The following is a 27,562-nucleotide window of genomic DNA, read 5'->3' as shown; positions in this document are numbered from 1 at the left end:
CCCGTACCGTAGTTCGGATGGGGCAGATTTGGGGTGGGAGAGCAGAGACGTGGGCTGGGACCTGAAGAAACTGGGTTTTGGCAGCTGTTCTGCTCACTGGGACGACACAAACAGCTCTGGTTTCACTTTGAATGGGGCCTCCCCTCCAGCACGGAGGCATGCTTAATTTGCTGGTCGCCCGTAAAACAGTGCTGTGAAGGAATAAGGAGACAAACAGCGTGGTGCTGCCCTGGGCTCTTGCCAGAGAGGTTCAGCAAGGCAGGAGGGGCTCTGCTATATCAGATTTAAGTATTTGTTAAAAAAAATTTAAAGCATCTCCCATCTCAAGGGTAGGTAGCGCGACCTTCCTGCAGAGGGAAGGAAGCGGAGTGCGGGTAACCGAAGGTCGGTGCGACGCTGCGGCGGAGGTCGGGTCCAACCTGCTGCTCGCAGCCAGTCCCACCACAGCAGGCTACTGCCGCCGGGGTTTTGGCCACCTCAGAGGACAGCGAGAGCCTCCGGGCCCGATCCGGCACCTGACCACCCGCACAGCAGAAACATTAGGACTGCTGTTTTCATAATAGAGACCCAGGGGTCATGCATCCAGACATCTAACCCTCCTCTTCCAGCACTGACGCATAAGTTTAAACTCAACTGGGAATTTCCACAGAATACGCGTGTAAAAGGAGAGCACATCACACATAGCGTAATTTGTTTTAATAGAGACGTTATTTTACATTTTTTTATAGCAGTGAGAAAAGTGCTTCAGAAAAAGATACTCCCGTAAAGGCAAGATACAGTAACGCTAGCATCCCAGTCCTCGTATTTCGTACATAAAGGGGCGCTGTCGGATTAAGAAGAAAAGCTGTTGTTTCACCATAGAACAAGTTAAAAACAAGTAATCGTACCGTGAAGAGTAACCGGGCTTTTTTTTTTATTTCATTATTGGAAACTATTTGCATGTTCTGAAATTCTCAGAACTAAGAACTTTCTGCAATATTTAGACTGCAAAACACTGTGGGCAGTGGGAAGGTTGGTTGAGTTGTGCTTTTTAAAAGCACTCCTCCATCCTCCCCCCCAGTGAAATCAGATACTATTAAAAAAAAACCAAAACCACAGAAAATTGGTCCCTACACTACTCGAGTGCCTCTATGAACTGCTGTTACTTTAGCAAACATCTCGGGCTCAGCCCCACTAGTTGGCCCAATGTCAATCCTGACAAGACAATAGTATGTGCTTCACTTATGTACTTAACCATCAAAACATCAAGCTACATATATGCCTAAAACCCTACAACACCTCGGCCTTTGTAAGCGAATAAAGCAAAATGAGGAAGAAATGGGTGTAAACATGACTGCAGCTGGCAAAGGAATCCGAGTGAAGAGACAGCAGGTCAAATGGGTGTCCAGGGGAGAAGGGTGGCCTTGCGGCTTGAATTTTAGGCCGTTCGTCGCACATATGCGGGCAGGCCAGCCTCGTTTCAAAGTGAATTCTGTACGGGTGCTGCGTGTGCACACGTGTCAACAAATCAAGCCAAGGGATGCAATTTCTGCAAGCTCACCCTCTCCAGACACTTGCGCCGATGGCTCTGAGGCCCTAGAACAAACACATCATTTAAAAGGAACAAAATGTACTCGCACAAAACTTTGCGGATGTCAGCTTTATGTAAAGAGGCCACTCTCAAAGCTACCAATTTTCTCCAACAGCTGCAATCAGAACAGCTATACCTCCACCTCCTGTTATGCTCACAACCTTCAGCTGCCCCAAAACATCTTCTGCTGTGTCAGCTGCTTATAATTTCCATTGTGCATCTCATTAGTTATTCTTCTAGGCTGTCCCTTCTCTGACACAGTAAATGGCTCTTTTAAAGGGTGCCATTGTCTCTAGGAACTAACCTTCATCGGGCAGCACGCTGCTCGATGGGGACTACCCTGAAGGGCCTGACTGCGCTGTGCCCCAGATACTGGGGAGGGGGGGCACAATTAGTGAAACTCTTTTGCACCAGCATTAATTAAATCTTCTAACCATTTCACTGGTGCCATGACGACTTGGAATAAATTTTTACTGACAAGTGGTTGTTTTTGTCTTTTTTTTTTAATAGATGGTCTCTTCCATGGCAGAGTCTTCCTCGTCCAGCTGAATGCAGCACCTATCTTGGTCACTGCTCCTCCAAAGGCAGTCGGCATCTTCCATCTTGGGCAGTATTGTACGATTCACAGTTTTTGCACTTCATGCCTAGGAGATGGAACTGCACTGTAGACCGGGCATTGCAGTCATTGCAAAGGATCTACACACATAGACAAGAGAGAGAGAGTCTTTAGCATCAGTAGGACACCCAACAATGCACTACAACCATGCTTCTAGCAACCACAGAACTGGTTTGCAATCTGGGGACAAAGCAGAAAATATCTTCCTTTTAAAGACAGTGGGGTTGATTTAACTCTTCCATTTGTAACTACTCAGATCACGTTGTATAATCACAGAGAATTTACTGTTAGTATGGCAAGGTGACTCCTTGCATAAGTCAGGAATAGATACGGTTTGGCTTCTTCTCCATGTAGGAAACTACCACAGAAACACTCAAGTGAAAACGAGACAGATTAACAGCAGCTAGCAACATTAACCAGTCTGCTGTGCAAGACAGGCAAGTGAGCCTTCCTCTCAAAACAGGCAGTAAAGAGAAGTATCCTGACTCCAAGAATTGGTAGGATGGGTTGTCTAAACCTTAACAGATGCAACTAAAACATTAATGACCAGTGCCATTTAATTCGGTGTTACCTGCAAATAGCAACCAGTTTCACAGTTCTGAGTTAACACAAAGAAACAGGAAGAAAACAGAACTCTCTATGTGCTAGCCTTGCACAAATCAATAGCTGAATATTTTTGCAGAAAACCCACCATGGTTAGTCTGGAAAGTGAAGCTCCAAGCTGCTAAGAACCACATGTTCCTGGTTTTCCCTATGACAGCACCTAACACTACTGGAGAAAGCAAGATATTTCCAAAGACCAAGCCACTTCTCTGTTGTGTGAAACTACAACACTAAGAGGTTGTGGTTTTGGGGTTGGGTTTTTTTTGGAGTGCAGGTGGGGGGGTGCTTTTTTGGTGTGTTTATAAACCCAGCAGATGAATACTGCAAGCCTACACACGACGTTCCTTCCTCATTCCCTAACTGTCAGGCTGACTTCTGATCCAGGACAAGTTTTTAGTGCCCTCTACTGCCAGTAACGCAAAGGCACAGATCTGCCAAGAACAGAGACATCGGTGCAAGTCTCATCTCTTACCTCCACCATCATGTTCTGATACTCTGTGGGCATAGGAGTCTGTGCTACTTCGTCATCCAGCTGACGCCAGTACCTTGTCATATCTAAAGCCGAGTGCATGCACAAAGGACACCTGTAACCTCTGGCAGAAAGGAAAAAAAAAGTCTAGATCAGAAGATGGAGTGGGGCCATGAAACAAGTCCACCCAAAATGACAAGTTTCATAACATACCAGTCAAAGAGAAAGACTATGAATCGAGGAGTTCTTGCATACAGAATTAGAAATTAAAAGCCCATTATCACTTTAGGAGTTGGCTTTAAGTTATTCGATACAGGATTGGCATCACATTCTTTGCCTCTTGAAGTAATCTGTTTGGACTACAACAATATTAAGAGAAGAGATGTTTAGAAATACTTACTCCTTTAGCATGTCCTCGTAACATGTTCTGAAAAGAAAACACAATGAGAAGTTTAGTAAGAAGAATGCAATTACTGACCGGTAACACATTTGGGCTGAACAAAGGGAAAAGGCACACAGCTATCCCCAAACCAAAGTTAAAAAAATATCCTGAGTCCAAGTGAGGAAAAAGCTTGCCAGCAAAATCAGTGAGTACTTAGGCAAAAATCTGGAAACAAAGCACATCTGGTTCTATTCTAAGGTCTTCTAACCTAACATGAGGGAACAGAGTCAATGCTGTGATAAGGAACGTGTGGTTCAAGTTTGCTGAAAAAATGGAGTGCGATGCATCACAAGGTAAGTTTAAGACAGACAGGAGTTGAATGAAGATTCAGTCCGGAGAGACCTACGTCAAACACAGAGGCCGTTCTCTTAGCACACAGAGACAACAGGGGAAAAAAGAAGAGTGCCAACAGAGTAACAAAAAGCTGCATCTGTAAGACCAGACACAAGCAGAATGGGAAAATGGAAGGAAAACATGTAATTATTCCTCCAAAGGCACCAATGCTATATATCACATCACTTTAAAATCCCAATAGAGCCAGCAGTTTTTGTAGTGCAAGAGAGCACTCCACTGTCTTGGGGGCTGTCTTAAGGAAAAAAATCTAAAACTTAAATGATGAGCTGCCACCAACCCCTTAAAACCATTGTCCAACTGCTTTCTGCACCAAAGACGGATTTGTCTACAAGATTCTTGAAATTTAAGTAGTAACAGATGGAAATTCAGCATGGAAAAATTTAGAATGAACAGTACACAGGCCCCTCCGCCACCGCCAAAATTTACAGCGGAAAGAAAGCAACCTTTCTAAAGAAAGTCTTTCCTGATGAAACAGAGACTATCCCCTACCATGTGGGTCCCTTAGAAACCATCTGTAAGTAGCTGATACAGACTAACCAGGCCCACAGTGATACTGAATAAATGCCACACACAAGGCAGAAGCTATTTCCCTTTCTCAAGTATGTGCAATGCTTTACCTGTGAAGGAGGTGACCGCAGGGCAGAACATGAGCTCCAACACGAGAAGTATGAATATCCTGTTTTGAGGCAGGTATCAGACAAAAGACAAGAAAATGTAATTCAAACACAGTCAAAAATACAGCCACGCACAAACCCAAGAAATGAAAAGCAGCAGCTCACCTCCAAACATATTGGACAGTCCTGCCTGGAGACATTTTCAATGCACTTTGCAAAGACAAAATAAAAAAAAAGTTATTCTACTGCATAGAGATCTGCATTTTTCTAAATTCTAAAATTCCTTCAGAATGGTAAGATTTCCAAAACGTTACTGTTTACATTTAGTTTGAAGTTCTGAGAATTAACAGGTGGCTTAGCATCTTAAAAAACAAACAGCTTGAAAGCATACACAAGAAAAAGGCTGACAGAACTCCTGCGGCGGCAAGCAGCCTAGCCTTTCCGATATTGCAGCTGGAACAGGAGCTCAAACTTACACACTGTTAGATCTGCAATCAACAGCTCCTTTTAGAAGGAGTGAAAGAAACCAAGATGTATATTTCCTAGAGCTTCAACTGCTAGCAAAGCCAGCCCCGAAGGCTCTGTGTTGCCGTTAGGTGCACTCAGAGAACCTGCCGCTCCCCCTGTCAGCATGGCCTGGGATGGAGCCGATGCACTATCAGCTTTCACTTGCAAGATGTTTTTCTTTTTTAAGATAAGGAGTTAACCGGTGTACTCCTACCTTGTGCTTTCCTCGCAGACTCAAGCTTAGGCATAAGTTGCATTTCGAACAGTGGAAAAAATCCTCTTTCGGACCAATCCTGAGGAGAAAAGCGTCAGCCCAAGGCCGGTTCCCTCCTCTCCGTTCCCCACCCGGGCGGGGTTAGGGGCAGGGCCCGGCCCCAGGGTCGCGCCCGCCCCTCACGTACCTGCAGATCCCGCACTCGGCGCAGTGGTACTGCTTCTTGTCGCGGTCGAAGAGGTGGCAGATCCCGCAGTAATACTCGCCGAAGAGGCTGTGGCAACCCTCGCAGCGCTGCTGGGCCTGCCGCCGCACCGGGGAGGAGAGAAGAACCGGGGAAACGGCCGTGAGGTGCGGGACCGACACCCCCCCCCCCCCGCCCCAAAATGGCGGCGGCGCCACCCCCAAAATGGCGGCGCCCCCGGCCCACCCCACCGGACCCACCTTCTGCAGGAGGCGGCAGCGGGTGCACTGCACCTCGGCTACGCGGAACCGGTCCAGCCGGTGCCCCTCGGCGCCGTCGTGGCACAGCCGGCAGGCGTACAGCTTCCCGCAGCACGGCGCCTGCCAACGGTACGGCACGGTACGGCACGGCACGGCAACACCCTCAGCGCCCGCTCCCGGCAACCCCCGCCGACCGACCGACCGACCCTCCGCTCTGCCCCGCCACCGCCTCACCTTCAGCAGGCAGCCCCGCCGGTAATGCTCGCAGCCCTCCTCCTCCCCGCCCGCCGCCATGGCCGCCCACACCTCGCCCGGCCCGGCCCTTGCGTTTCCGTTTCCGCCCCGCCGCTGCCACCGCCGCCGCGCTGCCGGCCCCGGGAGGCGGACGGCCGCTTACCCCAGCGCCGGGCCCGGCCGGGCCGCCTGCCTGCAGCGGCGGCAGCGTCTAACAGTGGGGCTCGGCGCTGTCAGAGTAGCTCCCTCCTGCCCTTACGCCTTGCTTGCTCCCCCCGCCACCCCAAACCTTCCTCGCTTCCCCCTCCCTTTAGCCTTGCTTGCTTTTTTCCCCCTCCTCTCCCCTTAAAACCTTGCTTTTTTTTCCCCCCTTCTCCCCTTAAACCTTGCTTTCTCCCCCCCTTAACTTTGCTTGCTTGCTTTTTTCTCCCCCTTCTCCTTAAGCCTTGCTTGCTTCCCGCTCCCCAAACCTTCCTTTTTTCTCCCCATTCCCCTAAAACCTTTCTTCCCCCCCCCCTCCCTAATAAACTCAGAAATCATCTGATGCGCCACAGGGGAAACCAGCCCGCAGGTGGACAGTAGGGAGGTTTCCCCTAAATATTTTCCAGGAGGAGTTGTTTGCTGTTTCTGAGACAAGACCCCACCACCCATTGGTGTTGAGGATGAGCATCTGGGTGCTTGTGCCCAGAGAAGCACCCGGCCCCGGCTGGGGGCTGCTCCGTCCTCTGGGGCTTTGGCGAATTCCCCGTAGATCAGTTTTAAGCAAGTAGCGTGGTTGCATTTGCCCACGGCTAGCTAAATGAATGACTGCTGTGGCCAGCCGGGAATATTCTCTGCGGGTACAACTGGGCTACCCCAGAGCAGTTCATAGCAGCGAAGAAAAAGCAGGGCAACGGCGCTGTTGCCAGTAGGTCAGCCGAGCTGGAAAGGTAAAGGGCACACTGGATATGCAGTCAGCTAGGTGCTGTCCGGATGCTGCTGAGGGACATTAGGAACTTGTGCTTGTAAATGGCTGCAAGAAACTTGATGTCAACTGTTCAATAAAAACTGATTCAAAAGTCCTATTTCTAAATGCAAGTAATGCCATCAATATAAATGAGCAGATGTAACACCAAGTCCAGGGAAGACTAAGCGAGCACATCTCACATTTGTAAGCAGACACCAGTACCAAGAAATCTGGAATTCAATTATCCTTTTATTTACAAATTTTAACATAAGTGTCAAAACACAGCATAGCCACAAAGTTCTAAATATGATGACATTCATACTGTATTCTGCCACGGTACATCGATGGTAAAGGCCATATTTTGTGTAAAGACAAGTTCCAAAATTACACTGTACAGGGGTGTGAGCTGTGACAGCAGCCTCGAGATGCCAGAAAATAGAGTTGTGAGCAACGCAGGGACAGCACAGAACTGGCTACAGCCAGCTTGAGGGCAGAGAAGCAAAAATGGTCTCATAACAGACCCAAGATAACAGCGATGCCATCTTTCTCCACAAGCCACTGTCAAGTTTTACACTTGCATGTCCCAACCCCCAAGGAACCTAAAGGACTGATGACTTAAGTGAGTTAATGAGTGTTCACAGAAACCATTTCACATGCCACTTGCTACACAGCTCAGTATTTTACACTGTTATTCTTCCTTCACCATTAACAGCAGCCAGACATTCACCCAGCGTGGCCAGACAACAGGCCGAGTTAAACATCCAAAAAACAACCACCCAAAGACCGGGGGATGAAAGCATGGAGGGAAAAGGAACCTAACACAAGATCACACATGATGCTGAGCCTTAGAAAGGGTTTCAAAGGAACAGTTGGGAACGTTTACACATTTAAACATCATATTTCTTGCACAAACATTTTCTTCACTGACATTTTTGTCAAGGCAAAGGTGCTTTCCAATACAGATCAGGTAGCCCACCAAAACATGGCAAATTCAGCAGCTATCTACTCTCTTCATTTAAAGAGAAACCCTCAAGAGGGCAGCAGTTACACAAAAGAAAGCCCAGCTTCCTTCAAAATCCTCCAAACCAGCTTCTACCCTTGTCACACACCAATAATCACTGTTTTTCTCTGAGCAACCTCAGATAAGACCCGGCCCTAGGCCAGAAAGTCAATGTTTCACGAGCTGTTTTGCATGCAAGAAATCCAGCAGCAATGGCAGCGTGAGCTCTGTCCTTGGACTGGACCTGAGCCTCTTCCCATGGCAGTCTGCTGGGCTAACAAGAGAGTAAGGGATCCTCCTCTCTCCTGCAGAGACCTTGCAGCTTTAGCACCCGGAAACTCAGGTGGATTGTTCCCACTGTTTCAGCCACCTGCATCGAGGAGAAAAGCAGAATGATGTTATGGACGGGCTAACAAAACCAGAGGTAGTCCCTGATGGTATGTTTCCTTTATTTTGATTTATTACATGTCCTTACCTTGCTAAAGCTGTGCACTTACACATCTGTGCTTCATAGAAGAGACAACTTTAGTAAGGTTTCTTTTTCCCCCACTTCTATTATAAGGGTTGCTTCCCACCCCAATGGTTTTTCTTCTTTCTTCCTAGTAGCATTAAGCCATCACATCACGTGAATGTAAGTGACAAATACACTCATATAGATTACAAGCACGTCCAGCATTGGTGCAGAGATTTCAGAGTCAGCAGCTGCTCCCTCTCCTCAAAAAGGAACCACCAGAGCCCAAAAGAAAAAAAACCTAACGCACACAGTATTGCCATGGCACGCTTGTGGCTATCTGTAACTAACACCGAGTAGGAGAGGAGGGAGGCTGTGGTGCCTGGTGGTCCCTGTGGCCACAGAGAGAATCCCCAGAGGGGCAGGTATGTGATCACATCCAGGCTGGCAGCACCAGTGTACCCAGACCGTTGAGTAAAGCCCATCTATGCAGGACACAAGGTTCCAATAGAGCCAGAGAGATTTTGGAGCACAGCCCTGAAGACCCTTCCAGAGCACCTTGTCTCCTTCCCTCTTTATTCTCCCCAACTTCTCCCTCTGGAAGGTACAGTCTCTGTGCCCAGCCTCAGTGAGAAAAGAGGGGTGATCATGAGAGTAAAAACCCTCAGCTAAGCACTGCATTTCTAGCTTTCAAGAGCACAAGACAAACTCCAACACATAGAGCAGACTCGCAGGAAGATGCTGAGCACAAGATGTAACAACACCCCAACAGAGAAAAGCAAAACAACAAACAAATCCACACCTTTTTTTCCATGAGTTTTCTTTCAGATAAACTGACTGACTGAAAGAACTGCATGTCTTTCAATGGACAAGATGAGAAAGTATTAAAACCACATTAAAAGCCTCAGCTTAAAACAATCTGGAATGATAAGATGCAATGCTACGTGGAAGTGCAAATTGAATGGCAGAATTCAAATTTAGTACTTCAATCTTAAGACAAGTCAACCACATAGCCAGGACTCCTTCTCTCCTAGACTCCTATCTCATACTTGGAGAGCGCTGAGGTATCTCAGCTACATTAAAATGCATGACATAGTTACTAAAAATTTTCCCTAATGTTAAGCTTGACAAGCCCCCCCAAACGCTTTTCTCCCTTCTTGCAAGAAAGTCCATTTTCTGTGATACACTTGACAATGCTGTACGTAAAACCCATTTCTTCCACTCCTCGTGTGAAGGCAGCCAGTTTCCCCTTTTTGTTATTCTGTCAGCTTGCTCAACCCCCAGCTTCCTGATCTGCTTAATTTCCAATGCCAATGCCTAGCACCTCAGCTCAGGAAAATGATTTACCTGCCACAGCCAACTTCAGTATCTGTAAAGAAAACTGCACACTGCTTACAGTAAGAAGTCTGTCATAGCTAGGTGTCCTAACCGAGAACGTGAAGTGCAAAAGATTTTCCCATTGCACCTCCCAACTAGGTAAGTGTTCATGAAACTATCCATTTGAAAGACACGACAAGACTACACAGCAGAAATTGAAGCCACCAGAAGGCTACACTGCAGAAATTAAAGCCTACCTTTTACAGGCAGGTGTGTTCTTCTCCATAAGGCTAGTGCTCAACTCTGGGGAAGCTGGCTTCTGATGCATCGGGCATCAAGGTCCCTGACAGCTGTAAATTGGGAAAGAAAGAAAAAAAAAAAAAGAGGGTTAATTTCCAAGCGTAGTATAAATAGAACAGTCAGAAACCACCTTCTAGGGACATATGCGATGCCAACATGTAACTTAAAACAAAGCTGTTCTTTGATAAAATCAGACTTTAAAAATGCTTCCCTCTTCGTCCCAATACAGTCTGCCAATTCTCAACTGGAAGCAAGGTAGCCAAAGTGACTGCCTATGGAATTACCTACCTCTCAAACAATGTCTCCATGTCACTGAGGAACTAATCTTTAAGAGAGTTGCAAGCTTTCCCCTTCTCTCCCTATGCCTGGCTCCTACGCTTTCTCCCTCCCTACTGCACTCAGCCCCTCAACATCTAACACAGCCGGAACAGTTCTCCTCAAAACACGTGTCCCTCCTGGTCTCTATTCAACTCCGGTAAATCAGGCCTACTTGCACCTTGATCCAGCCAGCTGAAATAGCAACAGTTCATGCTGTCTGTCTTAGCAGTGAGAGTCTAACCTCAGAGAGAAAAATAGAGCCCCATGTTTCATCTGCCACCCTTCTCTCTTCCCCCCGTGTAAGGCCTCAGGTCCTTTTACTTAGACAGTTAATAAACCAAGGCAATTTCTGCTTCTGTTAAGAGTCACACTGGAAGTCTGTGGGTCACGCTGTTCAGAAAGTCCCGGACCAAACAAATACAGAGCAGCACAAACTATTTTATTGCTTTGTTACCTGCTGGGAGGCTAGACTTGGGTTATGGAGGTCAATAGCAGCAAGGGAGGGGACGCGGGACTCTGAAACCGTTTTATTTTCCTTTTTCAGAAATCTGGGATGCCACGCTGCAAAACACAACCAATGCATACAATGTTAAGGAAGCAAGAGCTGACTGTTGTAATGCACACCGCTTCCTGCCACTTATTTAGCATCCAGATTTTATTTAGAGGACATCAAAGCTCATACCTTCCACTCCTCTCAGTTCAGGGAGATGATTTAGTTCTGGCAAACGCACATCTGTCTTGGAGAATTCCCATTTTTTCCTATTTGCCTGAAGGATGTTTTTTTCATTAGTCACCTGTAATCAAAAGGCGTAAGTACCAGCTCATGAAAATGTAGAAAAACGAAAGCTATTTTCAAGCTTAAAAATGCACCAAACCAGCAATGTTCGGCTGTAGTTGGAACATCCACAAGAGTAAAAGAAGAGACTCTAATGCGTGTGAAGGAATCCATTCTGCTCAAGTGTCCTTTATACATTATAAACAAAGGAACAACCACAGCAAAAAAACCCCAATCATATAAGCGAGACTGTTTTCAGAGAGACAAATACAACACTTGGAGAACAGCTCAGATTAGTTATCTGTAAAAAGGCAAGTGTTCCTGCTGGGAAGGGAAGAATATTACCTAGGTAGTGAGTGCAGTGGAAAGCTTTCCATTTCACTTGTTTTCATTTTCAATTTTTAATGCATTTATGATATGACTAAACAAGGCCCTGACCATGTTACATCCAAATCTTCAATTCCGCTTCAGTAGCGCAGCACACATGGTCTACTTTTCCTGACCAGAGAGGAGACTATGGATATATTCCAAGTCTCACAGATATCCCGTGTTGGACTGCTCCCCTCATTTAAAATTCTCCTCTGACACAAAATATGTTTCATATAAGATAACTATTAGCAAAGGATAGCAGACAACACATCTATATGTAAAAAAAGGGGTAAAGAAAATAATCTTTCTAGTTGGGAGTTATGGTGAAGGCTGCAACAGATAGGATTCTTGACAATAAAACACATACTTGAGTTCAGAATTTGTTTTTGCTTTGCCAAGGGGGAAAGACAGATGACTTACCGATGTCAAGCTTACACTGTAATGGCCTGCTGGAGAATGCTTCCGTTGCTTTAGAAATGGGTTCAAGTATTTTTTACTCTTTTCATCAACTCTGTAATCAAAAATGCCCCAAACTTTGTGTTAACTGGGGTAACATGGTGAATATACAAACAACAAAAGCAAGACATCCAGAAACACTGTCATTAAAGGCTTGGAAAGAAGGCTTACAAGGAGAATATCTTTTGTGAGCTCAGTTAACAGAGAAGTTCGGTCCAAAGAACAAGCCATGAGTCAAAGAAAGGCCAGTGTCACAGCAGCTGGCAAACTCTTGCTGTTCAGTAGGACTTTGCCAAATGCAGAAACACATGGACCCTGTGCCTGCGTGGACAAGCACAGCTGCTCAAGGTGAAGCGGGGCCTTCTGATCCACGTACAATCCTCCACCCAAGAGCTGTTTCTAGCCGTGTCCTGTCCCAAACCCGCATGTCACATACCCACGTCATCACCCTGCACCTCTCTCAGGACATTACAGTTCCTTGGCAAGAGGGATGATGGATACGAGCTCTTCTAGCTCTGCTCCCATACCTGTAACTAAGGTTCCCAGGCACAGGACCCATCCCAACCGTGGTGGGAGAAAAGTTCTGGTTGATGGGAGGGATAACTATGCCTGCATTCTTGGCATAGTCCAAGCTGCTGCTGGAATCTTTTAGGCTGGTTTGAGGGCTTATTTTAAATGGGTTGATCGCACTGTCGTAGAGGGAGCTCAGGTTGGAGGATCGGTCTGCTTTCTCTGCATCAGCTTTAGAGCGCTTCGCCTTTAATAGCTTTGCATCTCTGCTCTTTGGGTCAATGCTGAAATCCTGTTTGGGAAAATAAGCATCATCTTTCTCTTACAGTCATGTTTAAAAAGTAGCTTAGAGCAGTGCCTGCGGGGAAAAAACGGTCAAAAGCCTAAACCTGCATGATTCTGCAAGGAGCTGATGAGATGGATTTGTTTTTACTAGAAAACCTCTGTTTTCCATTAAGCAGGAGGACACTCGTCAGGATTCCAGCACCCTCTATAAATAAGTCACCTTAAAATGGGATTGGAAATGATGGAGGAAGAACAGCCGTATCCTGTGTTACTTCCAAAGAAATGAAATAAGAACTGAGCCCAGTGTCACCTCGAAGTCACTCTGAAGCCTCTGCTCCTTAATATTTGATTGAAAGCAAAATATATAATTTTGAAGACAGGGCTTTAACACAGGTAAACAGCAGCATACAAGCATGTTTTCATGATTCAAGATGACTTATGCTTCCCAATTGATTCTCCCTTCAGCTCTGTATTTACCAGTAACTGCATCACAATGTAGTTTACCTGCAAGGGACTGGCCAAATAGCCACTTGCAGACTGTTGAGCCAAGCACAAGAGCAACCCTGCAGCAGCCAAACAGCTAGAATCAAAGGCACAGAACTTCTACACAACAGCCTGCAGGCTGTATTGCACTGAGTGTCAGAGCTGTGCGGGCACAGGCCTAATGTACTAACTTGAATCAGGTGACAGGGTCTTCAGCACTGTTTAGACTCACAGTGGCCTCCAAAGGTGAGCTTCTCTGGTATGTCACACTTACCTAGTCTTTATAAAAAAAAATAAAATGGAAAACTATGCTTATATTTTTCCTATGAACTTAAACTGCTGCACATACTTATATAGTGATTTTAAAACATAAAACAAATAAGAAAAAATACAGGTTTGGAAAACAAAGATGGACCAACCTGGACACCAATAATTCTTCTTTCTTCTAAAATATCATCTTTGTCCCTTTTGCTGATTTTTGATTTTTTTTGTAATTGATGGTCTCTGGCATCTTTCTGAATCTTCAATTTAAGCTCCTGAGCAAATCTAAATTCCATGGGGGGGGGGGGGGGCAGGAGGAAAGGGCTTCTGTTAATCTCAGTATCCTCATCAGTTGGTGTTCAGCCCAGGCTCCTATAGCCTTTTAAGTAATCAAACAAACCATGCCTTTTTAACTGAGAAGCCAACCAAATACGATGTATCCATTAAAATAAATACAATCTTACAAGCACACCCTTTTCACATTACAGCAATAAATATGTTTATGTCCCAGTCTGGTGTAGATGCAGACAGCGAATACAGTGTAAGACTATACTACCCAATACAGTGTGACACTGGGTGCACACACTGATGAATTAATGTCGTAACAAGGTAATGAGGCAAACATGCCGCTGCAATGTGTTTTCCCTTTCAACCGTTCTCCTACTTCCAGGAAGGCTAAAACCAAACAAAACCAAGACATTCAGCAGCTGTCAGCTCTGCAAACCCCGCGTGCAATCTTCAAGCGGAACTGCTTAACTTACTTCTAATATGAGCCTGCTTTGAGCATGAAATGAACCGTTTACCTTTCAGCAAATCCATCCTTGTTAAAGAAATCGCACTGCAAGAGTTCGGCACAGGATGGTCTTTTGTCTGGATCAATCTGCAAACACTTCTGTCAAATCAAAAGAAACATTAGAAGGCAAATACATTAGAAATGAAACAAAGGCTTTAGCATTTCTGACTGAAGTCAAGAAAAAAGCTGCAAAACTTCCCCTTCTAGGGCCTGTTATATTGAGATGGGCCCAAGAGACACCAATACCGAAGAAGATTAATGTTTGCTGACTGCTTCCATTCCAATCACTAATGCTCACAAAGACTCATTGCATAGGGAATACCTGTCATACAAATAGATCACTCTGCTCTCAGTAAACCTCCTTTGTTTTCAGTTACATTTGTTTGGCTAAGGCTTTAGAAACCGTTTTGATCATCAGACATTTCAAATACGACCATGTTGTTTTTAGGTTGTTTTAGTTACCCAGCATATCAGTGCTCCAGATGACTGTGTCAAAGCACAAAAACACTCCCTGGAAGGACTCTCCAGAATCTATTACACAGTTGTAGGCTTCCTAATTCTCACATGGTAGACACATAGCTCCAAGAGCATGGCACATGTTTGGATGACATCCCATCCAAGTCTCCTTGCTTGCAGTACCTCCACCAGCAAGTAGAGGTAGGGTTAGCAGAAAACACTATCCACACGGCTCTGCTAGCAAGTAAGAAGTCAGGGGCTGTGTATCATCTACGTAGCATCCACTTAGGTAGCAGACAAGGGGGCAAAACTTGTTGGGAGACCTTCCAAAAGATCGACTGATGCCGTGAAGTGTACGTGGGACACTTTGAACATACAAGCCCTTCTTCACCTTTCAAATCTCCTTGGAAAACTTAGTGGGGCACTAGATACTACAAATCCTCCCTGGAGGATATAGAGTGATTGTCTTGGCTCTGGAGATGACTAGCTTAGTATCCCCTGCCACCCAGGACGGTGGCTGTTGTACCCTTACAGTCCTCACTAAGCTACCAACCCAAGCAATTGCTCATTGTATAGGTAATTGAGGGAAAGCCAGTTTAACAGCCCCAGCCCTTTCATAGGCTGTATTCACTTCCCCAAGGTGAAGGACAAGTAAACAGAAAAATGTTCATAGTAAACGATCAGTTAATTACCTTGGCTAAATCTAGTACTGCAGCAGAGAGCTTGGGATATCGTTTGTCCAGAGATTCAACCTCCTTCACTTCAGGCAACCTCATGCCAGCAAAAAGGGGATTTTTATAGAATAACTCTTGGTGTCTTGGAATTAAATTACCTGGAATCACACAAACAAAGCAACCCCATGGAATAACTACAGAAGAGTCCCATGAAACATTTGAGAGGCTGAAATACTGGGCCAGCACTACTGTAAGAGCCACAGTCTGAGTCATTCTCTTTCCACCTGTGCGCCACGAATTGATGCTGTACTCGCAAGGTCCTAGCTCCCCCTTTGTAAAAGGCGCTAAGAGTATATGCTCTCCTAAATACACACACCACAGCCTTTCTCCTTGCACCTTACTTCCCCCTCTCAAAATGTATTTCATTCATTCATTACTAAGCAGGCACTAGGAGCCCAACAGGCATTTCTTACCCAGGCACTTGGTGATATGGTAGAGCTGGTCAATGTCTGAATCTCCAGGGAAAAGGGGCTCTCCTGTAAGCATTTCTGTTATCAGAGAGCCAATAGCCCACACATCCACAGCCCTGGAAAAAAAAACAACAAACAACACCCCAGCTCAGCACAGCTTCATTCGTCTCTGATCTAAAGTCTGAGCCAGGCCAGCGCATAGTACGTCTTCAGCAGGTTAGGAGCCCCGAGGGCAGCTCTGCTCCCCGAAACAGCAAGACAGCTGTTTTTCAAGCTTACAAGTGCTCTGATGAATGGCAAGGATTCAGCTCTTGAAGCAGACAAATGCTAGCAGAAGCCTGACAGATGTAAAATCAGGTTCCAAAAACTAATGCTTTAAAAATACTAATACAACATAACACATTAGTAGAATCTTGCACTTCAGAGAGCACAAAGGTAAGCAGCTCCTCTTTCCGCAGGCATCCGCTCTTCAAGCGTACTCGCTGAAAATTAAGTAATACAGGGACATACATAAACCCGCACAATTGTACTAACAGACCTGTGAATAACACAGTTTAAGTTCTGACCAGGTTTTGTGGCACTGGGGATCCCATTAAGAAAAATCTCATTCATCCCACCTCCTCCCTCCTGAAATGTCCGTCTAGAATTGTTGGAGGGACTTTTCTGTCGTCCCTCCATGACTCCAGCTGCACAGGACTGAGGTCTGTCATAGCCTCCCCAATACTACCATTGGCAACTGAAAAGCTCGTATAGACAACAGACCAGGAATGCTGAGGGCTTTCCTCACCTTTGAGCCAGGAAAGCCTAGCACTGGCAGTAGCTAGCTGCAGAGTGGGAAAGAGAAGAGGAAAGCTTAAAACTTTACAAGTGAATAACCAGGGAATGCTGAACAGCATCCCTTTAACCTGTTTGCCAAGCAATAGTCCCCTGCCTCCCCAAAAACCAGAGCATCCCCCCACCCCATACTCCCCACAAGCCCACAACCCTTCTGCAGCCTCACGTGCCAGTCTTACTTGCCATATTTGATATCTCCCACCAGCAGCTCTGGAGCTCTGTACCATCGGGTTGCCACATAGTCTGTGTAAGCTTCCCCTGAAGCTGCTAAGGTACGGGCAAATCCAAAGTCACATAGTTTTATAACTCCCGACTGGGAAACTAGTATGTTCTCTGGCTTAATATCCCGATGTATTATCTGCACAGAGAAAAGAAAGTCAAGACAAATAAATTCCCCATTTCTACATAGTAAAGTGACTGGCTCACCAAAAATAGTAGCTTTCTCACATCCAGGTAGAAAACTACATTTTTGCAGGTGTGTGAAACATACAGAAACTGTAAAAGACAGCTACATGCACACAGTCAATGAACAAGTGCCGACCCAAGTACACAGGTGAACACAGAACCTCTAATTTTTGCACACAGAAGCATTTATTTTATGTATTGCTCTGCATATGTTCTGCAGGTGTATTTAGTGTAGGTATTTTAACAGGCACACTTTATTATGCTTGAAAATCTGGTCTTGACCACAAGTTTAAAAGCTGTAAGTATTACAAGGGCCATGGGCATGTCCTGCAGTTAAACATGAAGAGTATTTTAGGAATTCATAAGAGACACAGTTTCCCAAACATAAAAATAAATAAATAAATGCACATGTGTTTATATAGAGAGTTACACAACTATGATTAAATTGGCAAACCTGTTAGAATTCAGTCAAGAACAAAACCCTAAAAATACTGAAGAGAAAAAAGCAAGCCTACACGTTTACATAGACACTATCGGAGTCAAACTTTTTAAAGAGAGACTGATTATCTCCCTCTGCAAGACAATCCAACCTATAATAAGGTGCCACCAAGTATTGGATCCCCATGGACTTCTGGACCTTTCCTTTGAAACACACTCACAAATCAATCAGAGACAGACTACTGGATTAGCTGACATCAAGCACCGACATTTTACATGAAATTCAGTCCAGCCCTTCTGCCCTGCCTCTTCCTTTTTGGCAAAAGCTTTATTTTTCTAAGTTTTAATATATATGAAAAATATAGGCTTCTGTATCTATTCATTCAAGGTTAACTGCAGAGCTGACTTCTTAGGCATACTTACATTATGACTGTGACAAAACGCTATTCCTCTCATAATCTGAAATAAGTATTTCCGAACCCTGCTGTAGTCTAGTCCGTTTGGAAACGCCTCAAGGTCATCAAGCACCGTGTGATCCACAAATTCAAACACTAGATACCACCGTTTCTTCTTTTTACACACTTCCAGCAGGTTCACGAGATTCTCATGCCTGAGTTGCTGTTATAAAACAGGAAAACATTTTATGAGAGCTTGACAGCATATAATGGATAAACTACAACCAGATACTTTCAACTGCAACCCAGCCACTGCACTGCCCTGGCATGCTCTTCTTGTGATGGCACTCACACTCATTTATTCTTAAGATCAGCTCACTGATATTTTTGAAGAGGTTTTATTTCACCAATTTTATTTTATTTTTTTAACATTATCTGGAGGATTTCCACCACCTCATATATGCAGACACCTGTTTTTTTAACCTAAAAATAAATAGAACACTGACTAAGGACATTTCTTCTTAATGGGGATGCTGAAAACACACTTGTTTTGTTAGAAAAATCTCACGCGTTCTGCTTCTCACAATATTCTCCTCACATAAGAAGTGACGCTAACTCATGCCCTGATCTTGACAAGCTTTAGAGCAAGTTTATGTTCCACATCAGATAAGTCTTGAGGAACTAAAAAAGAAATCTAGAGGAACATTTGAGAGACAAATGAGAAAGACGTGAGAAACAGCAGGCACCTAACAACATCTCCCACAAAGACTTGCCATAGCAAAGGAAAACCCAGAGGTCCCCGAGCTAGCAGGAAAGACAAAGCTGGACGGTTTGTACCGGCAAGTTCAGCATTCTGCCAAGTATGTCTGACCACTGCGAGAACAACAGGGCATTTAACCATGACTGATGAGCTGCAGGGACTCCTTGCTAATTCCCTGGTTTTGCTTACGAACAGCTCAAGCAGCAATAAACACAGCTTGTTCCTGTAACATTGGGCTGTATCTGTGACTCAAACTCCTTTTAGGAGATATTCTTATCAAGGTGACCAAGTAACACTGTGCTACCCTGCCTGCTCCCTCAGGGCAGGGAACAAGGAGCAATGCTAGCTACCTCTTCAAGACAAGATGCAAAGGATCGCTGAAGACAGCTCTCAACTTTCTGTTTTAAGAAAACTTTTTGCCTGTCCCAACAATCCAAAGCTGATTTGTCTCTTCTCTCCCACATTTCCAGGAAGTTTTACTACTCTTCTCTGTCATTGCTTTCTCTAGGTCCTCTTTTTTTTAAATCTTTTACATCCCCATTTACAAGAAAAAACCAGCTGCAATGCTTCTCTGTTCTACCTAGCTGCCAGTACATCGCTGTAAAGGGAACCAGGCCTTTAGCCTCATAAAGACTATTTGTATCAGACATGTAACTAATGATTAGAGATTGCTTTAGATATGATTAGTAGAATGCAGGTGCTTATAAAACAATATGTATAAGCTGCTTATTTGTCCTATGTGTAGTCCCCATCATGGCTGGCTAAAACCCCAGTCAAGCTGAATCAACACAGGAAGGATCATACATCTTAGACCTAAGACATGAGAGTAAGTGATTAACTTTAGAACAAGATAAATTAATAGAACAGCCTGAGTGATTTTCACAAATTCAAAGGTGATCTTTAATGTGTAAGAAGATAAGTGATTGTGGTGATCCAAGACCTTCTGCCTACGACCACCATCTTCAGAAGAACCAGGACATGAGAATTGATGAGATAAATTGATGACTGATAACGACATAGGAACCAAGATCAACTGGAAAATTACAAAGAGTTTGGACTGGGATAATGGGTGGTAAAAGGTATACAAGACTGAGAAATTTTTGGAAGTTTGCCCTTCACTGCGCTGGTGGCCCAACTCTCAGCTGTTAATAAAGCAAACCTAGAGAAACCCATGACTGAAAATCCTTTAACAATTGCCAACTACTCAGTGTATCTTAATTTTTTCTAATAAGGCTGATAGACTTTAAGCTCCTACCATACCCAAAGCATTTCTGTTGGCACTGCCAGCTTATACACCTTTACAATAACTAACATGCCAGAATACAAGCACATTGAATGGATAAAAGGCAAGTTCAGAATTCTTACCTATAATAGTGTTAACAATTAAACAGCTTCTATTAAACTTTGTCTAGTGGATTCAGACTGAGAATTGCCAAGGATTTGAAGAGGGTGGTTTTTTTCCCAGTATTATGCAGAGGGGGAAGCTGAAGACAGAAGAAAACCCTGCAACTTAAATGGAAAGAAAAAAAAAAAAAAAGCTACTGTATTTTCTAGCTATTTTGTAATTGAATTCTGACCAGCCAAGAATCTACCTCCAATTCGCTACACGTTTGTAACACCGGTTTACCACACATCACTTGAACAAAACAGACCATGCTACAATGCGCAGTTATTTATTAGCTTGGAGCCTGGCAGGGAAACATCACTGGAGGCTGCCTAAAGGCAGCACCATAGCCCAGGGATCACGACCAAGGAAGATACAAAAGGACTGCAGAGGACAGGGACTTGTAGGGGAAATGCTCTGCCAGTCCAGAGGGAGTACCAGCCAACCTGCACCTGGGTCTGTCATAGACTCAGATTTCTTAAAAGGTCTGAGAAGTGAAGATTTTAAAAAAGATGATCAATTAGAAAAAAAAGCTCTTTTCTCAAAAAGTAATTCCTTCCCAGCATAGGAGACCTAAAGAAGTTCTCCTGTTTTCAGCCACGATTAAATTTTTGCCCAAACTCCAGAACAAGAGGAAAAAAAAATATTAAAAAATAAAAGAATTAGGTTCACAGGGAGCATGCAAGTAAAGAACCTACAGAAAGATTAAATCTCTAGGTATTTATTTTCACTGTGAGAGGCCACACTTATTGAGCTATACATGGAAATGTTCCCCTTGCTAAGTTTCCATTTACTCAGGAAAACAAGTTAATTCCCAACACACCTGGGAGGTGGTACGTGCTTTGAATCAGTAACTAAGCCAGCCTGGCCAACAGAACAGGTACGATCCAAACTCACACCAATCTGTTTACAGGAGTTTGAGGGGACAACGCTTGGAGCTGCTAGCTGCGTCTCAAGCTCCGACACGTACATTTCTATTAACTCTAAGGGTCTGTAGCTCTTGCAGCAATGGCAGAGATCACCTTTTTTCCTACACAGCACAGGGACTATAGTCTGGCAGACTTGCAAAGAGACACTTGTGGCAGCCAAGAGGAGAGCAGACAGGCTTGCACGTATTCCCTCCTCCAAAATGCCCTGCATCAGAGGAAAAGCCTAGATGCACTCCAGCTTTAATAAGACTTTCCTTCATTTCTTCACCAGACTAATCACCTGTGTCCCAACGTTTAAAACTACCATGTGTGCCCATGCAGAGACAAGCACTCTTCTGTGCATACCGCCTGTGGCACAAGGGAAGAAAGAAAATGCTTGCAACTACTGCTGGAGATTACGGTGGCAAACACAGGGGCTGAAGGTGGTCAGAATAGCAATCAGAACAACAGATGTATGACCTGGCACGGAACGTCACCCTGCAACCTTGGCATCCTATTCACAAAGGAACGCAGCAGAAAAAACTGGGAGTGAAAGAGTTTAGGAACTTGCAAAAGCTTCTGTAGGAAGAACAAAGCCAAGAGAGGAAGCAGAAAGACCACATGACAAAACACTGAAGAGCACACACATAAAACCCTGTATATCTAAAGCTCTTGAGTGTTTTCCCAGACAGAGTATCTACAGCCCAAATCATGCACTCAAACAGCAAAGGACATTATTCCAGTTGGCTTCAGCCTAGGGGCTAGCCGTTGATTGATAAGGTTCAGGGAATTTGATACCTGTTCTCCTCCAGCCTCTTGCTGGCAGTACAAACCTGCCGGAAAAGTGCCATTAATAAGATAAAATTAAGTAAAACTTTCCTCGAAGCATTTTTCTGTATCAGGTAACACCAGTACCCAGTCTGGTTAGGCACACTGTCACACATTCAGGTCAACATTCACCTGCAGGTTTTAAAAGTTCAGCACTTCCTTACTTTGCAGCAAATTGACAGCAGCAAGGTACTCGAATTTGGTACACAACACAGGGGGACACAATTACCACCAGGAGGGAATGGAGACCTCGTGACTCCCTTCCTTGTACCTTTCCCTGCTGAATACAGGACACATAAACAGACTAGATTCTAACGAAGCCAGGTTTAGCCAGGCAAATCCAGCACAGCACCCAGCCAAAGGGAAAAGCTGCTCTACAAGGCTACAACTCAAAGACTAAACGTATGTACCATGGCTGGGCTGCTCATGGAAATACAAAAAAGGCCCAATCAAGTCTCTTTTGGTTTGGACTTTGTTAGTTATACTTCATAAACCATGGTCAGAAGCAACTGTGTTTCCCTTTCAAAACTGACCCAATGGCTTAAATTTACACCTATCCTGTAACTTCACTGGATAAACACCCCTCCTTAAAGGACTATTAAGAAGTCTTAAGAGGCAGTTTCCTCCCAAGAGCTCACCAACTCCCTACAGGTAGGTCTCACTCCACCTTTACTGCAAGAAAAACTCAGATCACAGACATGAAGTTTCCTATTCTGCTCGAACAAGACATTTGCTTTCATGAAGGTATTTAAAACACCCGACTAAGATCCCAAATACGCCGTGAAGAGGCATCTCACGCACAGCAGAGGCTGGACCCGCACCCCGCTGCTCTCCCTCCCCAGAGAACACCCACGCTGAGCTGCATCGTTCCCCTCGCCTGCAGCAGGACAGGTTGTTAGAGCAATAACTACAGGAGCTTCAAAATGAAGAGGTCACGGCGGGCGTCGTCCTGCGACTGCCAGCTGACGAATTTAAACACAAAGCCATCAAAAAAGCCACCGGTTTGGTCCGACTGTGCTGCAAAACGCGAGCCCGCTCCCCTCAGCTGCCCTCACAGCCCCCTGCTCACCTTCAGCAGCTTGATCTCCCTCACGGCGATCTTCCTCACCACCGCGTCGTCCTCGCTTTCCAGGAACTTCTTGACGGCGACGATCTGCCCAGTCTCCTTGTTTCTGCACTTGGTCACCACCCCGTAGCTGCCTTCCCCCACGAGGCCCAGCACCTGGTACTTCTCCATGGCCGCAGCTTTCCCCCTGCGGAAGGCCCCGGGACCGGAGAAACTCCGCTAAGCCGCGGCCGTGGTGGGCTGAAGGAACCGGGGCCTCAGGGCCCCCCCGCTGATGGACGGTGGCGGGCGCGGGCCCGGGCCCCCCCCCCCCGCCACGCACCGTCACCAGGGCAACGGCCTGCCGTAAAGGCGCAGCCGCCGCGCGCGCGGCCCACCTGTCGCAACGGCCGCACCGGCTGTGAGGGACGGCGGGCTGCCCTGAGGGATGGCGGCCGCAACCGGCGGCACCGGGAGAACGAAGGTGGGCTGGCCGCCGTGAGGGAGGCAGGGCGGAGGCGGGATCCTGAGGTACCGCCTGTCCCCGACCTCTGCTGTGTTTGTGTCAGCCCCCTGAGGGGGGGGGGGGGGGTGATGTCAAGCCTGACCGGGCGGGAACGCCACTCCTCTCGCTGTAGATTGTAACCCCGATATTTTACGCTTCTCTTATTAAAAAAAAATTGTAACTTCTGTGGAAAAGTTCGATGGCTCTTCTCAGCTAAGGCCAACAGCAAGGTTCGGGTGTCAGCTACGCATGATTCCTTGGCTATTAATAAATCATCAACATAACTGTATCAAAACAGATCTGTTAGTTGTTGGGTTTTTTTTAAACACAACATCCTGCAAATCTTTTACTAGAATTTTAGAAAACTAGCAGAGGACCCAGTGAAGCCCTGTCTGTTACCTGTATCTTTCCCGAAATAAATGCAAAAAAACCCCATATTGAGAGCCCAGATGAATAGTAGGTCTGCTGATTCAAGGCAAAAAAAAAGCTGCCCCTGTATCTGTTAGACAGGGGTAATTACGTTCATTAATTAAAAGGTTCAAGACCATATTCTCATCAGAAGAAGGGGAAAATAGTTTGTATTCAGTAGTGACTGCACCATAGGTCCTTTTTTGGTCATACCCCTCTTCAGTGACCTGGTCATCCACAATAATTACAAGTCTCCCGTTCCTTGAGGCCCATTGCTCCTAAAATCCCCTCCTCTGCTTTTGCCTTGAAGACCTCCGGATCCCCGTCCCCTCAGCCTAGGATCGCTATTCGATCTTGGGCTGAGGTACCGGGGGGACAGGAGCAGCCACGAAACAAATTTGTGAGTTGATGGCACGGGAGATGCCGGACTCCTTCCTAACAACGCCAGCTTAAGGGAGCGCCCAAGATGTGCTACTTGGCTATAACGGGTAAAAAGGCCTTATAAAACATTTTCCCTTGAGGTTCTTTTCTTAAAGCCATCAAGACACATAAAGAACAAATGACTAAGCAATCTTACATTGGCATGAAAATGCGGGGTGGGCAGAGCGCCAAGATAAAAAACCAGTATGAATTCACTTAATGAATATTCTGTGCCTGAGCAGCTGCATGCTGTTGCAAGGCACTTTATGTTGCTAAGAACGTGGTGATGATAAAGGTGGAATAATTTGCTATCAGATTGATCTCTGTATCAGTGCCCTTGCTGTGCATTTTATTTTAAAAACGTGGCAGTTTCGGCACGTTACATGCAACTTAACACCAGGCGTGAAGGTAACCTGTTTCCTTCAATAGGGGCTTCTTCTAGCAAAGTTGAAGCACACATGTGTGTTTATGACCGAGGCTTAATCCAACCTACTCTTGCTCTTTCCACTGCACACCACTGAAGGAGACAGCGACTGATGTAGCCACCCGTGACGGTGAGTCTTTCGCTCACGTCGACTTGTCTTGCTCCAGTCAGGAGTGGCATGGCAGGATGCGTGCCAGAGAAAGCAATCAGAAACTGAAACTACACAAACAAAAACATTCTGTGTGGATATTCCTGAAACGAAGGTGCTATGTTAGAGTTGGGGGGGGGAGGAAGAAGAGATGAAAGCATCAGGGAGGAAGGAGTAGAGACCACCTGTGTCTGTTCAAAGGACTGCAAAGCTGCGTAACTCCTACCCCATCAGGTCGCTAGGAAAATGTCACACCCCACAGCCATCGTGCAAAGGCTGAGCTACTTTCCCTTTTCTGCTTTTACCAATCAATTCCTCAACATTTCTCTCCTCAGCTCGGTGGCCTATATTGCACAGTCTAGGGTACTGCAGAAGAAAAGGTCTCCAATTGCTCTGGAGACATTTATGAACAGCTATCAGGTTTGACTACTGCAACATTTCGCTTTGGGAGAGGAGCAGTATACACCTTGCCAAAACGCCAGTTCCCTGGAAAATAACATCATGAGGCATCATATATTCCAATAATACTTTCTGAAACCTTTGTCATATTTCTCAAGTCATGTTGACATGCGTCACCTTCTGTAATTCATTTCTGATTGTTTTTATTTCTCCTTCCCTCTCACTCTCACTTCCTATATACAATCACCGTAATGCACCTTTCAAGGCTGACCTCACAGTTACAGGAAAAAAACCCAAGAGCTCTGTTGGCATTAATTTATTATATTCCTCCCACTTTCTACTGCTTGTCATTATTATAGCAAATGCCTTCTCTGGGACCTGGCATCTGTTCAGCACTGCTAATAGATAGCTAACGTGGCAACCAATTAACTCTTCCACTGCTGAGATACCACTTTTAGCTTCAGTAAATGAAAGGCACAAACCACAACCACACATGCATAGCAGACTTTGAGAACTCACTTTGTCAGTGCAGATGGCTCTTCAGTTTTATTTTATTTTTAACCATAGCAAACAATATGGAGAATCGGCTTTTCTCGCTTATGGACAGTGTCCAGTGCCAATGGGATCTCTATTAATCAGAGATTCCAGCTGCCTCGCTGCTGTGTGAGTAATGCTGTTCTTTTCCATCAGCAACTAACTTAACGATGACAATGATTTCTTTTGGCTATAGGTTGCTTTGGGGTTTGTTTTTTGAGTGATCTTTATTTTTATATATGTAACATCACTGTTAACTTACGATGACGTGTGTCGGTGTGGTGCTATCATTTAAAGCCAAAGAGACTGAAGGTGGTGAAGAACGAGTGAGGTATCTTGCTAAGCCATATAGTACCCATGCTCCAGATATGTTTGACAGCCTGTTGGTATCTGAATGGCACTGACCGAGTTAAGTCTTTATAATTTGAGAGAAACCCTTTTTTTCCTCTCATAATGTGATGCCCATAGCCAACAGGGGCCTTGAACTGGATTCCTCTCTTCAAAAGTGTAATTATTGGTGATGCTTTTTCATGCTGGCCTTTGGAACCCTGAAATATTTTTCTGCATTTAAATGTAGGCTACTGTTAGCTCTTCTGATCTTGGATGACCACAGGAAAGGACATGCACCAGGTTAATAAAAAAGGGACAGAAGAGTTTTAAAGTCAGTAGCTAGAAGAGCTTTCTTTTTCTGAGAATTAAATTGGTAGTCTTACAGTGAACACAGCCTTATATCTAAACCAATGATTAACTGGATAGCTTCATTTTCTAAGTATCTACAGCATAAGTTAGATGTTTTCAGTATTCTGAGTACAACTGATATGATTTCTGTCAATGTGGATTCTGGATCCTTTAAATGTGGGGCAATGGCATTTCTTTTATACATTGTTTACCTTTTTATACCAAATGCTGTGTGCCTTCCACATTGTGTTTGTCTTGCTGTAGCTCTCAGAAGTGTTCATCTAGAGAATGTCGATGCAGTGTCAGTTCTGATTTTGTTTTTCTATTTTGTTTGCCAGAAATCTTCAGAGATCATGGTCTCTGCCAGAATCATCCATTGTAGTTCTTGTAGTTAAACCTCAGGAAAACAAATAACCATATTTCCTGTTGTTTAGATGCTGGGTTTTAGATGAGTCACACAAACAACTAGTTACTTAATATTTTTGATAATGAAGTATCCAATGACTTGAGGAAGTTAGGGATGAAGTAGTCTAGTGCCCCGAATGATCTTTTAGGGCTGAAATTACAATGGTGGAGTTTGGGGTTTTTTGATTAAGGAATTTTTGTTTGCATACAAGCTGTAGTGAACACATGCCAAGGTAGAGGATTTCACAGTATTCCCTATTTCTCTTAACCGCACAAAATGGAGCGGAATTAAAAAAAAAAATCACACCTGTGGCATGCGGTGGTGATGACACAGTAGATCATGAGATGCTGCTGCCTTCTTTCCAAGGCATTTTTGTGGTAAACTGCCTTATTTTTTTTACCCACCCCGTTCTCCCAGACGACAGAACCTCAACACCCGCTCCTGTTTCACACAGGACCTCTCCCACCTAGTTTAGTTTACACCCGCAGAAGGCAACTCAGTCACCTCCACCTCACCTTCCCGTGACGTTTCTTCCCTTGAGACCACCCCTGGAAGGGAAATAAACACCTTCGGCGACGGTCCTCAAGGAAAAAAGCCTTCAAAACTTCCAGGTTTGACGGGAGACGGTTTTTCCCCTCAGCGGCTTTTGGGCGGGCGCCGCCTTTCTCCTCAGCGCCCGGGAAGGGGCGGGCCGCGCCGCCGCCGGGGGGCG

The 27,562-nt window shown here is 45.2% G+C and overlaps 2 protein-coding genes and 2 long non-coding RNA genes across 6 annotated transcripts; 1 reads left to right on the top strand and 3 right to left on the bottom strand.

Moving 5' to 3' along the window:
• Positions 1-683: 683 nt before the first annotated feature.
• On the bottom strand, positions 684-6,168 carry RCHY1 (ring finger and CHY zinc finger domain containing 1). 2 transcript variants are annotated; one of them, XM_075038332.1, is made up of 9 exons: positions 6,068-6,168; positions 5,834-5,953; positions 5,577-5,692; positions 5,390-5,468; positions 4,834-4,878; positions 4,672-4,730; positions 3,659-3,685; positions 3,262-3,382; positions 684-2,266 (listed from the first exon to the last, which is right to left on the bottom strand). In XM_075038332.1, exons 1-9 carry the CDS (start codon positions 6,125-6,127, stop codon positions 2,138-2,140), a joined length of 756 nt encoding a protein of 251 aa, XP_074894433.1. In that variant the 5' UTR covers positions 6,128-6,168; the 3' UTR covers positions 684-2,137. The 2 variants fall into 2 exon arrangements, with proteins under 2 accessions (XP_074894433.1, XP_074894442.1); XM_075038341.1 differs by having other exon boundaries at positions 684-2,214.
• Positions 5,965-13,811, top strand: LOC142035819 (uncharacterized). Its single transcript, XR_012651964.1, has 3 exons — positions 5,965-6,088; positions 8,325-8,450; positions 12,968-13,811. It is a non-coding gene; the product is annotated as an uncharacterized LOC142035819 (long non-coding RNA).
• On the bottom strand, positions 7,245-23,486 carry CDKL2 (cyclin dependent kinase like 2). Of its 2 annotated transcripts, XM_075038293.1 has the most exons (13): positions 22,953-23,480; positions 18,032-18,226; positions 16,945-17,123; positions 15,935-16,047; positions 15,480-15,619; positions 14,342-14,430; positions 13,697-13,823; positions 12,527-12,801; positions 11,964-12,054; positions 11,082-11,193; positions 10,854-10,960; positions 10,039-10,131; positions 7,245-8,383 (listed from the first exon to the last, which is right to left on the bottom strand). In XM_075038293.1, exons 1-12 carry the CDS (start codon positions 23,118-23,120, stop codon positions 10,072-10,074), a joined length of 1,656 nt encoding a protein of 551 aa, XP_074894394.1. In that variant the 5' UTR covers positions 23,121-23,480; the 3' UTR covers positions 7,245-8,383; positions 10,039-10,071. The 2 variants fall into 2 exon arrangements, 1 of the variants encoding a protein (XP_074894394.1); XR_012651957.1 differs by lacking the exons at positions 7,245-8,383; positions 10,039-10,131; positions 10,854-10,960; positions 12,527-12,801 and having other exon boundaries at positions 11,136-11,193; positions 22,953-23,486.
• A 1,237-nt stretch (positions 23,487-24,723) lies between these two features.
• On the bottom strand, positions 24,724-27,559 carry LOC142035816 (uncharacterized). Its single transcript, XR_012651963.1, has 3 exons — positions 27,366-27,559; positions 26,657-26,841; positions 24,724-24,904 (listed from the first exon to the last, which is right to left on the bottom strand). It is a non-coding gene; the product is annotated as an uncharacterized LOC142035816 (long non-coding RNA).
• Between the last annotated feature and the right edge of the window lie 3 nt (positions 27,560-27,562).

The sequence above is a fragment of the Buteo buteo genome, chromosome 1, assembly GCF_964188355.1.
Source record: "Buteo buteo chromosome 1, bButBut1.hap1.1, whole genome shotgun sequence".
Taxonomy (NCBI): domain Eukaryota; kingdom Metazoa; phylum Chordata; class Aves; order Accipitriformes; family Accipitridae; genus Buteo; species Buteo buteo.
This window is presented reverse-complemented; position numbering and strand designations above follow the sequence as displayed.